This window comes from Lytechinus pictus, unplaced genomic scaffold (genome assembly GCF_037042905.1).
Source record: "Lytechinus pictus isolate F3 Inbred unplaced genomic scaffold, Lp3.0 scaffold_19, whole genome shotgun sequence".
NCBI classification, from domain to species: domain Eukaryota; kingdom Metazoa; phylum Echinodermata; class Echinoidea; order Temnopleuroida; family Toxopneustidae; genus Lytechinus; species Lytechinus pictus.
The window spans coordinates 12,881,736-12,898,896 of record NW_026974140.1 but is presented as its reverse complement, the minus strand read 5'-3'; the positions used below and the strand labels follow the sequence as shown (position 1 = coordinate 12,898,896).

At 36.9% G+C, this 17,161-nt stretch overlaps 1 protein-coding gene across 1 annotated transcript in view; it reads right to left on the bottom strand.

Moving 5' to 3' along the window:
• LOC129260875 (cytoplasmic dynein 2 heavy chain 1) overlaps positions 1-17,161 on the bottom strand; it is a 76,818-nt gene that overhangs the window by 44,905 nt on the left and 14,752 nt on the right. Inside the window, exons 16-35 of the mRNA XM_064114544.1 lie at positions 16,676-16,803; positions 15,979-16,222; positions 15,260-15,409; positions 14,721-14,926; positions 13,695-13,850; positions 13,299-13,422; positions 12,583-12,753; positions 12,016-12,174; positions 11,225-11,448; positions 10,698-10,830; positions 9,803-10,033; positions 7,331-7,456; positions 6,725-6,907; positions 5,924-6,101; positions 5,240-5,421; positions 4,545-4,727; positions 3,717-3,940; positions 1,812-1,927; positions 1,163-1,368; positions 556-732 (exon numbers count right to left, since the gene is read on the bottom strand). Coding sequence (XP_063970614.1) covers positions 556-732; positions 1,163-1,368; positions 1,812-1,927; positions 3,717-3,940; positions 4,545-4,727; positions 5,240-5,421; positions 5,924-6,101; positions 6,725-6,907; positions 7,331-7,456; positions 9,803-10,033; positions 10,698-10,830; positions 11,225-11,448; positions 12,016-12,174; positions 12,583-12,753; positions 13,299-13,422; positions 13,695-13,850; positions 14,721-14,926; positions 15,260-15,409; positions 15,979-16,222; positions 16,676-16,803 — 3,501 coding nt within the window. The remainder of the gene's footprint in view (positions 1-555; positions 733-1,162; positions 1,369-1,811; positions 1,928-3,716; positions 3,941-4,544; positions 4,728-5,239; positions 5,422-5,923; positions 6,102-6,724; positions 6,908-7,330; positions 7,457-9,802; positions 10,034-10,697; positions 10,831-11,224; positions 11,449-12,015; positions 12,175-12,582; positions 12,754-13,298; positions 13,423-13,694; positions 13,851-14,720; positions 14,927-15,259; positions 15,410-15,978; positions 16,223-16,675; positions 16,804-17,161) is intronic.

The following is a 17,161-nucleotide window of genomic DNA, read 5'->3' as shown; positions in this document are numbered from 1 at the left end:
TGTAATTGAGATGAGGTACCACAAATTATCAGAGATGCATAGCACAAAAAAATATCAATATAACATCTTGATATGAATAAGAAATCTGGCTCTACTTTCTAAATACAATTGTTTTACTACCATAAGAGAAGGCAAAGTGTAGGAGATACACAAGAACTTCATGTCTTTTCATTTGAAACCCAACTTTAGATTTTGCACATTTTAAGACAAAATAGTGAACAAGCATTTAAATTTGAAACAAAATCAATATTTACAAAAAATGTACTAATCACAACAACTGCATGTGTTGGAATAACTACTTTATTAGAGTAAGTAGAATAGTAAATTCGATACCTTTTCGAGCAACAATTTCTGCCATGAATAATATTTAATCCAGCCCCCAAATATAATATCATCTCAAACCTTTAATGACCTCTTATCCTTGACTTCACATTATGTACAACCAAAATCCTTGTTAGCCGTTACCCTAACACTTTGTATTCAGATAATCAAGACTGGAGCAACTGTCAAAATTGTTGCAATTGTTGGGTCACTAGATGACAAATATGAACTGACCTGTGTCCTGGGCATGGCCTTAGGGTTCATTGTATACTGCTTGACCACTTGACCAGTATTGTTGAGAGCTGCTCTCAGGATCTGCCATGTAGTAGACTTTCCTGATCCGCTGGGTCCTACGACCACCACACCCATTCTCTGACGGAGCTGCTCATAAAGCTCCAAACCCTTCTTCACCTAATGGTTGAAGAAAAATGATTGAAGCATTGATATGCTCACAATTAAACTACAAGTACTCATATGTCATACTACATCATTATCACTGATTTGACCATCACTGTCATGATCATTGTGACCATTATCATGCACACATTGTTTTTCCTAAATGATTTTTAGCAGTACTAAATCCAGAGTTATGTCATGCAACTAGAGTCAATATGTCAATATCATATTTACCTCCAAACATCCCATCAATATCCGCCTTCAATTATGGTAATCTCCATATTCATCCTTCTCATAGTATTTCATTTTGACTGTCACTGCAATTACCATTATTTTAAATATACCATAATCTTTCTCCTTTCATTGCCTACTTCCTCCTCCTCCTCCTCCTAGTCCTCATCATCATCATTCTAATCCCCTTACAGTATCACATCTGCTCCCATACCTGTGTTTCCATGACAACTAGATTATGTTCCTTGCAGTGTTGCCGGATTGCATCAGCTAGGGTCAGATACTCAATATCCTTGAGCTCTACACCAGGGAATACATCCTTGACCAAAGCATCAAAGCGGATACCATCAGAGAAGGTCAGTTTGGACAGGGTATTGACCCTCAAGGCTTGGACAACTAGTTTGGGTTCTTGCACCTTACCTAGAAAAAAAATGTTGACAGATTTGTGATAATTGCCATTACTTCACCATAGATATTGCGCGATCAGCAGTATCACGATTTCAATCATTATAATCATTATTATTCATCAGAACACTCATCGTAAACATAATCGTACACAGCAGCAGCATCATCATCATCGTCGTCGTCATCATTGTCATCATCATCATCATCATAGTCGTCACCATCTTCTTCACCATTTCATCATCATCATTGCCATTGTCATCATCAACATCACACTCACCATCATCTTTAACATCACCATCATCATCATCTTCTCCATAACAACCATTAACATAATTGCCATCATCATCATCATCATCATCATCATCAACATCATCATCATTGATGAAGAAATGAATGAGTCAATGACAGAATTCATTCATTAAGAAAAGTAAATGATAATTATAAAAAGAATAGCTTACTCCTATCTTGTCCTGCTTGTTGTCTTGCTATCTGTAAAAGGTTACCACATCCTCTAAGCACAGTCTTGAGAGCTCTCAGACCCCAGTCATAGTGCTGCTGTGGTGTAAGTAACTCCCTGTAAATTAATCATCAATGATAATTTGATGCATATGTTTTCTATATAAATATACTTCGATGTTCTGTATTCAGAACTGCCAACCTTCTACAACCAAAAACAGTATTCTTAGAAGGAAAAAAAAGTATTTTTTGACAAAAAAAGAGTATTTTTAAAAATTTGACTCAACATAACAATCGCCAGCCTGTTGTAGTGAGATCAGTGAAAAAACATCTACTTGAAAACTTGATGATTCACCCTTTTGAACATGTGCTCGTAGGCGAGAATTTACTTGTTCTTTTCATGCAACAAGTTACTGGCCCGACAGTGATTTTTACTGGTCTGGGACTGTCGGACTGGCACTAGTGTCACACGCTGTGTATAATACATACTCCATCATCAGAAATTTAAAAAAAAAGTGACAAATCATACAAAAAAAGTATTGGTGTATTCATAGCAAAAAAGAGGAACAAATACTCTAACAAGTGGAATGCCTCTGGCCGTCTCACCTGCATCACGCGATTCAATATAGCAGCAGTGCTGATTTTGAAAACTACTATAACTCGCACAAGATGTTCAGTGATACTTGGTTACTCTTATTTCCACGTTTTATGAACTAGACCAATACACTTATAGAGATATGATGGCAATTCAACAAATACCCCCAACGTGGCCAAAGTTCTTTGACCTTACATGACCTTTGACCTTGATCATGTGACCTGAAACTCGCACAGGATGTTCAGTGATACTTGATTACTATTATGTCCAAGTTTTATGAACTAGACCAACACACTTTCAAATTTATGGCTGTAATTCAACAAATACCCCAATTTGGCCAAAGTTCATTGACCCTAAATGACCTTTGACCTTGATCATGTGACCTGAAACTTGCACAGGATGTTCAGTAATACTTGATTACTATTATGTCCAAGTTTCATGAATCAGATCCATAAACTTTCAAAGTTATGATGGTAATTCAACAGATACCCCCAATTCGGCCAAAGTTCATTGACCCTAAATGACCTTTGACCTTGGTCATGTGACGTGAAACTCATGCAGGATGTTCAGTGATACTTGATTAACCTTATGTATAAGTTTCATGAACTAGGTCCATATATTTTCTAAGTTATGATGACATTTCAAAAACTTAACCTTAGGTTAAGATTTTGATGTTGATTCCCCCAACATGGTCTAAGTTCATTGACCCTAAATGACCTTTGACCTTGGTCATGTGACATGAAACTCAGGCAGGATGTTCAGTAATACTTGATTAACCTTATGGCCAAGTTTCATGAACTAGGTCCATATACTTTCTAAGTTATGCTGTCATTTCAAAAACTTAACCTCAGGTTAAGATTTGGTGTTGACGCCGCCGCCGCCGTCGCCGCCGTCGCCGTCGGAAAAGCGGCGCCTATAGTCTCACTCTGCTATGCAGGTGAGACAAAAAGGGTCCTGTTGCATTAAATTTACCATCATGGTAACTATACCATCCAATGGTAACTACCATGGTTACAGTGCTCAACAACCAATCAGAATCAAGGATTCCCTGAAAGATGCCATTAGATGGCAAAGTTACTAAAATAGTAAGTTTTCTGCAATGGGGCCAAGGTCATTTAACAGGTTTACCCATATATTTAAATGTAATCCAAACATAATCATTACCGTTAATCTCCATTATATGTAGCTAAGCAGTATTTTTAACTCTGTGAAAATCCAATCATCAATCCAGAATTTTTAACATTAATTGACACATATATTTAATCACAAATGCATTCAAATCAAATAATATAATAGAAGCAAATTAACTCACTTGGCTAGATTGAAGATGGCTACCAGCTTGCGTCCTAGACTCTTGCCATCCTTGAATCCCTCAGAGAAGAGGATGACCTCAGCAATCTGTTCATTGTCTGGTCGTGACATGGCCACCGGTCTGAAGAGCTGTTTGAGATTGTCTGGTAACTTCTGTCTTCCTCCGTACCCCTTACCAGCCGGGTTCAGGGTGATGAAGATACCAGAGTTAGGATCAATGTCAATCTGGGAAGATCAATTAAATGGTATGGATAATCAAAATTGGTGGTAAAATTATTTCCAAGATAGCACACTGTGATGGTGGTGGTGATAGCTACAGATACGATAATGAGAGGATTAAAGATTTGTGATGGAATGGCTGGTGATAATGCAATGATAACTTAAAATAATATAAAATCAAGATACAAATTTAAACAAATGTTGGTGGAGGAATTATTTAGAAAAAAATATTCATTTTGTCATAGTCATAATCTGAGAGGAAACACTATGAAATAATTATACAGTAGTAAGTCATTTCTTTCTAAAATTGTGTACAGAAGGTTTTGCCAGATCATACTTGTATTTCTTTATCGACCAATTCCTAACTTTCTCATCACCAATTTGATATTGCTTAAAGATCAGTCAGAAAACAATATATCTTAATGAGTATGAGAACAACATATTGGCGCATTTCATAAAGACTTATAATTATGATAACAATAACCGTCATTGCAACTTCCGTGGAAACTTGGATTTGATAGGCTGCTCAGCCCAGTTACCATGGTAATGGCAAAGTTACCATTGTTGCAAGCCTTTATGAAATGGTGCCCTAATTTCCTGCTACACTTACAGTTCTGTCTAGGAGGTCCACCTTGGGTTTCTTCTGTTTAAGAGCAGCCTGGATAGTCTGAATCTGCATGGAGACGGCTGACAGCACGGCTTCTTCAAGACGATTGAACTCATCAAAACAACCCCATGCACCACACTTCACCAGACCAATGAAGATACGACCCATGGACTTCACATCAATACCCTACGAACATAATCATTGAAGATGAGTCAAATTTAAGAGAATACACAATCTGTTAGAGGTAAAGCTGCAAGCTCTTCTTCAGAGGGATGCAAGAGTCACGAGAGGCCACTGGTACTGACAGTTCACCTACTATAATGACATGGAGGTTGAAAGTATTTAGAGTTTAGGGGGAATACTATTAGGCACAGGCAGAATGAAGCCAATTGCTCTCAATAGTAGTAATGATAGCAATATAGCTAGTGTGCACATATCCCTTCAGAAGAATGTCCAATGCATGGAACAACTACATAACAATGAAAACATATGAAAGTGTACAACAACAAAAAGTATCTTTACTGGTTTATACAATGAAAAATAATATAGGATATTAAGTAAAAGTTGGACATATGATATATATATATATAATGTCTTGGGAATGACTGAGGAGTAAATAAGATCTAAATAGTGTATCCCAGTGTATCCCTGACATTAAAGTTACGGCAAATCACCCAAGACCCCTATAGTCAACTTACCTCATCACAGTTGAATACAAGGACCTGTCTACCAAACAATCCCCCAAGGGCCTTGACTGATTCTGTCTTGCCAGTACCTGCAGGTCCATAGGGGTTACCTCCCATACCCATATGCATACCTTGGGTTAGGGTCAGGTAACACTTGTCTGTTAGGGGTGTGTGTACCAGCTTGGCAGCATTACCTGTGGATGGGATATGAAAGAAAAGGATGGAATTCAGTTATGAATTTCAACTTGCACACTGATTTGGACTATACAATTAAAAACAATCCTAGCAAAGAGCATGATGTGGGGGGAAACTACACACCCACCACTGAATAAAAATAAAAGTTGGAATCCAATGTCAAAGTAAGTTTCATGTTGCTTTTAACAATAACTAAGTGTAACGCTAGATCTTCAGATTGTTTATGGGGAAAAGTTCCCACATGTTTATTCATTAATTCATTCACTTAATTTTCACATTTGGATAAAAGGACAATAATTCAAAGGTGGTATCATAAATACACAGAATACAAATACCAATGTAGAAAAGTGTCTATACTTTGATGTCTCTTTATGAAATCATCATTAGGATGTACAATTAAAGGTAGTATACCGATACAAACTATATTAAAATTCAAACATGGTGTCTGCAGCATTGAACTTAACATTGGTATATGATAACAAGATGAGAACATTAGCTTACCTTGGTATTCATAAGTGTACTGGAATTCGGCATCTACCATCCTCATGATAGCTGTCTTGGTATTATCAAGGTAGTATCTAAGCTGCTTCTGCCACAGCCAGTTATCAAGACTAGTCACATTCTCCTTCTGAAGGAGTTGAACCACATCCAGGCTGTGGATGGTGTCCAAGATCAGGGCCTGTAATTGGGAATTAGTATAAAGGGCTAGTGAGATCAAATCTTTTAAATCTTTCAAGACAGTATTTTGTTTTAATTTTCAGTGGCATTTAAATCCTATAATATATATATTATTCCTAAAATTGGCAACAATAACACTGTCTTGGCCTGTTTCATAAAGGATTAGCAACTGTCGTAACTTTGCAATTATGGAAACTACCATGGTAACCTTGATTATGATTGGCTGCTGAGCCCTGTTACCATGATAGTTGCTATTATGGCAAAGTTACAACAGTTGCAAGTCCTTTATGAAACGGGCCCCTGATCTTATACATGTACATCAATGAACAAGAACATCATCATTCTAAATTTCATTTTCCTAAATTCATGCCCCACTTTGTGGAATAGCTTTTCCTGAAGACATAAAAAAATGTACCTCTGTCGAGACTTTAAAAATCTTCTCAAAACTCTTTTATTGAACTCTTAGCTCATTAAGTGCCTTGAGCACTCTACATAGTGGATTTGGTGCTTTATAAGTCACATTATGATTATTATTAATATTATTAGTATCATTATTATTCTATGCAAATATACTATTGAAATCTGTAACCGAGGACTAATGACTGGTACTATGACCCTTTTTACCTTTAGTTTAAGCTCCAGAACATGTATGGCAGCACTCCTTTCCCCTGCTGCTCCACTGATATCAGCTGAGGTGTAGCCTTCTAGCTGTTGCTCTAGCTCTATGAGTAGATCCTGAAGACTGTTATCTTTGATCGCTGTCTCACATTGCTCTGTGAACTGAATCTGAGCTGCCAAACCCAAGATCTAAATCAAATGTGATATGAAAAATTTACTTTATAACTATAACGGCATTATGTTTTGATATCTAAACAAGATACAAGGAAAGAGTTGAAAATAGATCCCAGGATGCACAGTATTATATAGGTGAGTGTTTAAAATCATTACGGTGTATGGAAAGCAAGGGAAATCAAGTAGAATGAGTATATCATATCAGAGCATAGAGCTCTCTTCAAATGACCTACACTTGTGCAAGCATTTTGAGAGAGGAAGAGCAGTCATTGTTTTCTTATACCCTAATTTGAAGGTCCATACGCCTCCTAAATGTCAAATTATGACATCACTGGTTTTCCAGTCCAGATTGATTTGAATAAGTGAGAACTCTTTTGAAGAGTGGGCTCAGATCTCTACATATAAGTTACAGCAATTGAAGAGACTCATCATGCTTACCTGAGAAGGGTACTTGGTTGGGTCGACACCCACACCAGAGCTAGAAGACTGCTGGTCTTTGAGACAGTCAACAAGCAGTTTGCGCAGCGTGGACTTCATCTCCTTGGCTAGATCTCCAAGCCAAATCTGAAAGGAATAAAATCAATGATTTAAGTTGTGTAAGGTCTACACTTGTAAAATTTTGATAGAATATAGGTACTGACACATTAACAGGTAGATTCAATATGCTGCTAAAAATATGATGGGGAAAGATGATCATATCATCAAATAACAAGTGGAATGCCTCTGGCCGTCTCACCTGCATCACGCGATTCAATATAGCAGCAGTGCTGATTTTGAAAACTACTATAACTCGCACAAGATGTTCAGTGATACTTGGTTACTCTTATTTCCACGTTTTATGAACTAGACCAATACACTTATAGAGATATGATGGCAATTCAACAAATACCCCCAACGTGGCCAAAGTTCTTTGACCTTACATGACCTTTGACCTTGATCATGTGACCTGAAACTCGCACAGGATGTTCAGTGATACTTGATTACTATTATGTCCAAGTTTTATGAACTACACCAACACACTTTCAAATTTATGGCTGTAATTCAACAAATACCCCAATTTGGCCAAAGTTCATTGACCCTAAATTGACCTTTGACCTTGATCATGTGACCTGAAACTTGCACAGGATGTTCAGTAATACTTGATTACTATTATGTCCAAGTTTCATGAATCAGATCCATAAACTTTCAAAGTTATGATGGTAATTCAACAGATACCCCCAATTCGGCCAAAGTTCATTGACCCTAAATGACCTTTGACCTTGGTCATGTGATGTGAAACTCATGCAGGATGTTCAGTGATACTTGATTAACCTTATGTATAAGTTTCATGAACTAGGTCCATATATTTTCTAAGTTATGATGACATTTCAAAAACTTAACCTTAGGTTAAGATTTTGATGTTGATTCCCCCAACATGGTCTAAGTTCATTGACCCTAAATGACCTTTGACCTTGGTCATGTGACATGAAACTCAGGCAGGATGTTCAGTAATACTTGATTAACCTTATGGCCAAGTTTCATGAACTAGGTCCATATACTTTCTAAGTTATGCTGTCATTTCAAAAACTTAACCTCAGGTTAAGATTTGGTGTTGACGCCGCCGCTGCCGTCGTCGGAAAAGCGGCGCCTATAGTCTCACTCTGCCAGGTGAGACAAAAAGGGAACAGTTGGCATGTCTGTGTAGTGCTCAAATTCTTTAAAACTTGGTGAAATAAAGATATCACTTCTCATTCATCTAGATCATTAATCAAACAAATAACACTTATATAAACCCTTTCATTCTTAACAAGTGGAATGCCTCTGGCCGTCTCACCTGCATCACGCGATTCAATATAGCAGCAGTGCTGATTTTGAAAACTACTATAACTCGCACAAGATGTTCAGTGATACTTGGTTACTCTTATTTCCACGTTTTATGAACTAGACCAATACACTTATAGAGATATGATGGCAATTCAACAAATACCCCCAACGTGGCCAAAGTTCTTTGACCTTACATGACCTTTGACCTTGATCATGTGACCTGAAACTCGCACAGGATGTTCAGTGATACTTGATTACTATTATGTCCAAGTTTTATGAACTAGACCAACACACTTTCAAATTTATGGCTGTAATTCAACAAATACCCCAATTTGGCCAAAGTTCATTGACCCTAAATGACCTTTGACCTTGATCATGTGACCTGAAACTTGCACAGGATGTTCAGTAATACTTGATTACTATTATGTCCAAGTTTCATGAATCAGATCCATAAACTTTCAAAGTTATGATGGTAATTCAACAGATACCCCCAATTCGGCCAAAGTTCATTGACCCTAAATGACCTTTGACCTTGGTCATGTGATGTGAAACTCATGCAGGATGTTCAGTGATACTTGATTAACCTTATGTATAAGTTTCATGAACTAGGTCCATATATTTTCTAAGTTATGATGACATTTCAAAAACTTAACCTTAGGTTAAGATTTTGATGTTGATTCCCCCAACATGGTCTAAGTTCATTGACCCTAAATGACCTTTGACCTTGGTCATGTGACATGAAACTCAGGCAGGATGTTCAGTAATACTTGATTAACCTTATGGCCAAGTTTCATGAACTAGGTCCATATACTTTCTAAGTTATGCTGTCATTTCAAAAACTTAACCTCAGGTTAAGATTTGGTGTTGACGCCGCCGCCGCCGTCGCCGTCGCCGCCGCCGCCGTCGGAAAAGCGGCGCCTATAGTCTCACTCTGCTATGCAGGTGAGACAAAAAGCATTTAAAAATTGAGAGACAAAATTCAACAAGAATTATATGAACACTTCAATGAAGATGTTCATTATAATTAACTTCAAATGAAAAGAGTTGAGAGGTTTATGAAATCTTAGTGAATGAACCCACAGAATGAAATCTTTCTGCACCACTAACCTCAACCTCTGGAGTGATTTCCACTGCTTTCAAGAGGGGTACGACCTCTCCCTCTAGTGACTTCATAGCAGTGATATGTTTGCATCCCTGATCAAACTCGACACTGTGGATACCAGCAAAGAGCTTCTTAAGATGAGACTGGATGACGGCAGGGTTCTGGGACTGACCTAAGATCTCCAGGAGATCATCATCACCAATGAAGTAGAAGCGAGGTAAGACTGAGCGCTTCTCCTGGAAAGGATAGCATGGAAGACCAGAAAAGAATGAGTTTCAAGACAACTTAAGCCATATTTGAGATGAATATGTTTATTCATATTTATTAGTTATGACTAACTGATTTGCAATTAACAAACATGTATGTTGAAACCATCAGAACTGAATTATTTCACTCCCTTAGATCGATCCACACGAACCATCAAATTTGGGTAAAAGGAGAAATTACTTACCTCGGAATTAGGAAAGAAAAGTATACTAATATGAAGCATGCAGTGACATTAGCATGCTACAAATAATAATGATTCAATATTTATATCACGCCTATCAAATTTTCTCTAATTACTTTACATTACAAAACCTAAATACTTAACTTGATTAACTAAACTCAATTACTTATCTATCTGAACTACCTAAAATAACTTAACAACCACCTTAAATAGAGTTACCTGTTTCCAGTAATAGATTTCAATGTCACTGTTTTCCTCAAAGGCTATTTGAAATGAGACCTGAAAATTTGAGCTAATAAATGTTTTATCATATCATTTAAAATTGAAACAACCCATAATTACTTTAGGGCCAATTTGCTGTTGAAACCTTTGATCTTTTCAATTTCAGGACAGAACTATCTTCAAAACAATCACAAGGAAGTTGATATGGATTACAGGAGAAAGGGGTTTACCTCTAAGAATTCATTGAGTGCCTTCTGGCACCTCTGTAATTGATCCAGGAGGGTGGTCAAGGTGTTGCGCAGACCAGATCGACCAACAAGTGAGAGGACACGATTGTCTCTGGCCACATCCATCATGATACTCCTGCAAAAAGATGAACAACACAGGCATATCTAGTGCTTGGGGAGTACTACTATATTTGTGCTTTCATAGAATTATCAATTGAAAATCATTTATCAGGTAGTCTGTCTGGACTGACAAATTAATCAGTCAGTCATCAAGGTATTAAATCTGGTTTAGTTCCTGATTACAAGGTGGCCAGATTAACCTCGCACTCACAGAAATCACCCTCAACCCCTCTCTCCACTTTACTATTTGGTGCGTCTTCCTCACTGAACCCACCCTCCTACTCTCCTCCACCGCATGCTTCTTCTTTGGTCTTTAGAGAAATGACAAAATAAATTTATTGTGAAAATGAAGTGTTTGCTAGAATGTTGCCTTATACTCTACTAGACATGTATCTTGAGATGGAGCTTACCTGAAATCATCATCAACCCTCCTGAATCGACCCTGTTCCTTGGGGAGAGCACCCCTGCCAAAGATAGGCTCTAGGTAGACCCATTTACGCTGGATCTGGTTCAGGTTCTGGAGATATTCATCAAGGTCAGCCAGTCTCTGCTCCCAGATGGTGGCCTTGTCAGCAAAGCCCTTGTAGTAGGGTGAATCTTTCAGGGACTGAAGGAGGCTTTGGTTGTCACCAACCTACAAATGATGGAAGAAAACAAAAGTAATTGCTATAAAGATTTTGTTCCCTGGGGAGTGGTTCATCAACATTTTCATCCGACAAGTTGTCAGATCTGACATCTTTCTCTGATGTTGAATGGCTGAGAGGTACTGTTACTATGGTAACTGTCGGATAAAATGGGACTTGTCGAATAAAACGTCCGACAAGTCCTTTCATGAAATGCCCCCCCTGGTGTACATGAAAATGCAACATGTAGGCAAAGCCATCATCATTGAGAAAATCAATTGGATAAAAATGAATTAAGTAGAAAGTAGCTAAATATTGTTACACTTTTTGAAAACAAAAATATTCAATCAGATGAAAGAATATCTACTTTCACATTGCTAACTCCAGAATCTGTTATGCTTCACAAGCAAAGTAGTTTTTTTCTTTCCTCTGAATCAATCATTTTATAGTTTGTAATTCTTGCATCAAGTATTGAATTATCTTTGCTACCAAGATACATCATAATGCATATCTGTAATTTCTATTACAGTTCTTTTTAAAGTCAAAGGTCACGGACATCATGGATGCTAATGTCATACCTGTGTAACAAGATCCTTCCAATCCTTGATCAACATGATCTGATGACCCTTGCTGTCTGAATACTCTGTGAGTGAGAAGCAGGCCCCCACACCCCAAACATCCAGCTCCCGTAATGCTTCACGGATTGACACTTCTCCTTTGGCTCTGTTAAACAGATCCTGAAAAGAGAATTTATACAAATTTGCTATGAACACACAATACATGATAAATTACTGTAATATTTATGACAGGCTGATCACAACTACCCTATATATTAGCTTATTATCACATACAGCAATCCTCGCATCAACATTTTATCTCTTGTGTCATAATTTTTACCAAATCATGAGCAAGTTTGTTTATTTTTAAAAACATCTTTGATCATTAACAAATGCATGAAAATTAGTATTTTTTCTGCAGGTGAACTGAAACATTAGTCTTAAAATTGCATCCTATCAATGTTAATTATATAGGCATACAAGCATTTAGATATCAAAGTTTTAGACCATTAATCCATTATCAAACTATTATTAATGGAATATGGCCCAACATTATACCCCAAAATACAATCTAAAGTACATACATACCTTTAATCCATCTGCATTAGCTACAATCTGATCTGCCGTTGCTAGGATATCTCCAAAGGTCATCCGCTCCAAAGTCTTTGAGCGAGGCATCTTGAGCATGCGATAAAGGTCCATCCAATGTTCTTGAGTGAAGATATCACTGCTTAGGTACTTCAGTAAAGGAGACACGGTCTGAAAGATGAAAAAAATTGGCAAGTATAAAGATTGAGGATAACAGTCATGCTTGAATAATTTGTACAGAAGTATGTAATGATGTTGAAACCTTGCATCTATAAATTGTTAACTTATCTAGTGCTTCTGAGTGTAGGTATCACTGCTTGGGTACTTTACTAATAGAGACACAGCTATATGTCCATTTAAGACTAAGGAGGATAGTGACAAATGTAGGATTAGCATCTTGCCAATGCTCATCACACAGCTGTGTAGGGATTTGAATCCAATGGGCAAGAAATTAATGTTAAATTGCAAATGAAGAGTAATGGGAGGTTGCAAGAAAGTTGAGTTACAATTGAATGCAACAAATTTGCATTTTATCAAAGGACTACCCTTGATTTTGGTACTTACAATTAATTCGGAAGTTAACATAAGTTTCTTGTAATCCCCAGAAGACTGTTTAGTTTAACATTTTGGATACTTATTCACTGCTAAATAAAACCAGTTCCTATTAAAGCACTCAGAATAGACAAGACAAGACATCCTATGGAAATACTAATTACCTTGTACTTGTCAATGTCTTTGGTAAGCCTGACTGTCATGACGGTATGTTCTACATCAGGACCACCTGACTTCAGCTTCTCAGCCCATGTGGTTAGGAAATCATCAAACTGGTAAGTCTTTGATCTGAAGGAAAATTAAATGAGAGTGAGATTGTCACATAGAGGACAAGGGTATTTGACAAATCTTTGATTCTCTTGCACTGTCATTTCAATAAAACTTGGACAACTACCCCCCCCCCAAAAAAAAAGTATTTTAATATTGCATTTATCCATTTAACAATCCTCAAAAATCATTTTGAATAAATAATTGTTTCTGTAAAAATCACAAAGAAAAGTGATAATGAAGAGTCTTTTGATTTAGGTTGTCTTTGAAGTTAATATTTTAAACACACTAACCTAAAGACGATCCAATCTTCATTTTCCAGGACAGAGAGGCTATTGCTGAATTCTTCATACAATGTCCACATGGTAGTCTGTTGGTCAAAGTCAACCTCAAGGTCATTTGCAATGGAGAAAAATGGTTCCTCAAGCTCAAAATGCTTGCAGTCAAATCTGTGGAGATGAAACAAAAAAGTGCAATAAAATACCTGCCTAGATACATTTTGGGCAACTGCGGAGTGCCAATGCTTGGATCCAACTCGTGTTAAAGGACATGCAACATGTACAAAATGAGCATAGATGAATAAAACATTAATAGATATTGATCAGATGTGACTTAAAACTAATCTGAGCTTAAATCCATTATACTGTGTAAGATTTTAACTTTGTACCAGATTTTTTTTTAGAAAATACTATTTGTGTGTGTGCAACTCTGTTTCATTGGTAATTATGGGCAACTGCGGAGTGCCAATGCTTGGATCCAACTCCTGTTAAAGGACAACATGTACAAGATGAGCATAGATGAATAAAACAATATTAATCAGATGCGACTTAAAACTAATCTGAGCTTAAATTCATTTATACTGTGTAAGATTTTAACTTTGTACCAGATTTTTTATAGAAAATACTATTTGTGTGTGTGCAAACTCTGTTTCATTGGTAATTATGACCATATTGTACATACTAAGAATATCAAATCTGATAAAAATTCACCTACTCTACCTCATTCCAACAAACCAGGATATACATGCCCCTTTCAAGTTTGTCCAAAAGTGTACCTAAATTTCTGAAGATACAGGTCATCAACCTATGCAAATCTTTACTAGTGATAAACAATGGCAATGATGTATAATGCTTTAACATTTGTGTAATTCTTTCATCAAATGATATGGTATTTGCTAAGCAGCCTATCAAAAATGATCAATTTTTTATATTTTTCTGCCAATAAAAGCAAAGCTACCATTGTTCATAATAGGAACATCAAATTTTATACAGAAATATTAAAGTACATCAACAATAGGTAAATTATGAAATTCTTCTTACATGAGGCTGTTCTTAGTCTTCTGCATCTCATCAAACTCCACCTTCTTCTCCTTGACCAGCTCCACTGCTTTAAGACATGCCTCCTTATCTCCAGACTCTATGACCTCGGGGGTCGGCTTGGCGTGGTTCCATCGAGCCGAAAACTTCTCTAGCTCATTACGGAATGCATCAACACGAGACTCTACATTGCTCTTCATAACATTGACCTATGAAATATAACAATGAATAAGTATTACAGAATGGAGGGATCATATTTGAAAGTGATTTGCATGTAAATATATTTCACGTCTGGCATCAATACAGAAATGTCTAGACATGTGGATCAATGCAGTCTTTAATTTTGATCTTTCATTAGCTATATTTCACTATTTTCAGCGTGAGCTAGGAACTCAGTGAGCTTTTTGATTGCACTGCCTCCAATCATAAAAAGAATGTTGTCATCAATTATAATATACATATATATATCTACTTCTGCCAATCAGTCAATATTTTTTTACTATTGCCATCCATATGTATCAAATATCATTTGTAGGACTGACCTGTTCTTTGATCATAAGTTGATGGCTCTCCATCATGAGTTCAAACTTCTCCCAGTGAGCATGAAGCTGAGTGAACTGATCAACACCACCTCCTGCTACAGTACGCAACAACTTATTTTTAGCTTCAGCCCGGTCAAACATGGGACGCATCTGGTGAAAAAAAAAGAAAGTCAAGTTGACATTAATTAGAAGGCCCATCAAGGGGACTCTTGCCTTTCAGATACAACACTCCCGGCACTTCTGGGAATTATTACCCTCGCCTTAGAAAAGCTGCAAATATGACACTCAAGCATTTCATGAGGGGGGGGGTGATATGTATAAACACTCATGAAACACATAATGAAATAAATTTGAGATACACTCTTATCATTGGATACTTGATTATTTCTCCTTGGTTATCTATCAATGACTGATGGATTAACCAGGTATTCATAAAGCATTCTGATTTTTAGTTGCATTAAAAAAAAAATTCTTCTTACAGAAATACAAATATCAAACTACTAGTTTATAAAAATCAAAAGTTTTGACTAAACTTTTGGGCATGCATGTACTCAGTCAAAATACAAAGTAGCAGTGTGTATCAAAGAATAAGAGGTAAAATAGAAATTAAGAGGAGTACAATCAGCACATTATGGTATTTACATTATACCAATTAGCATTAATTTCAAATGTTTCATTATACACCTTGTTTGTGAATCACAAGATTCTAGCCCCATTACCTCTGGTTTCTTAGCCTCTAGTTCAGCATGCTTTGCATTTGCATTGCCAATTTCCTCTACTGTCTGTGGCATGGTGGCCAGTGCCTCCATCCCATCCTTCAGGAACTTCTCAATCTCTGACACGCTTTCAGTGATAGATCGGCGTAGTGATGAGAGGAGTGAGTCAAAGAGTCTCTGGATGTGATCATCAATGGTTCCCTTCACCGGGGCGGTTGATACCGTCACGCAATAAACCTTGACTTGACTGCATAGGAAAGATTAGTTTTAACATTAACATTCTCATCATTACATTTGATCCAACTTCTTATATCTACTATCATCTCTGCATGAAATTGACAGTCTGTAGCACTTAATTTGCTCAAGGATCACATTTGCAAGACATTTGTATACTAAATTTTGGGCAGGAATGTACATCTTTGAATGGTTTAAAGCAATTATTTGGTGCTATCCAAATGTTAATTTGAAATCATCATTAAAACAAGATAAACCAAAGTAGGGAATTGATGAACAACCCTGAAAAATAATTGTGATCTTAGTCTCGGGTTCTATGGTCTCCAAAACACTTGACATGATCCTTGACCACTTGACTTATTATATATTTCAAGACTGATATGATAATAGTGTCAACAAATTAATTGGGAAACTGTTTAATTGAAAATTATATCATAACTCCGAGCTCATAAGAATCCACACCTACCTTGGTAGTTTTTCAGAGTCCCTGCCTCTAGCCTTGAGAGCCTTGAAGTTCCTCTCCCAATCAGCCACAGTGTGTAGATGGGTCTCTAGAAGCTTGTCTAGATCAACAGAACCTAATACCACCCAGTCCTGATGACAAAGAAGAATATAAGAAATTGCTTCATGCTCTTCTGCAGATTTCAATACTTTTTATCAATGAATGAACCATCCTTATCCCTTTTCTCTAAACACTTGTTTTCTTCCTTCAACTACAAGAATCGTATTTCTCCCACCCCCCTCTCTCTCTCCACACGTTTTCATTTTTTCTCTGCCTATTCACTCTGCCTTCTGTATTCTATTTCCATCCATACCCCTTGCATTTTTCCTCCTTTATCACATCCTAACAAATTTTCCCATATTTTTCTTTCTCTCTTCACCATAAAATTCTAGACTGTGCCGTATTGTTCATGGGATCATCATCATGAATATTTTAGTCCATAGTATACGT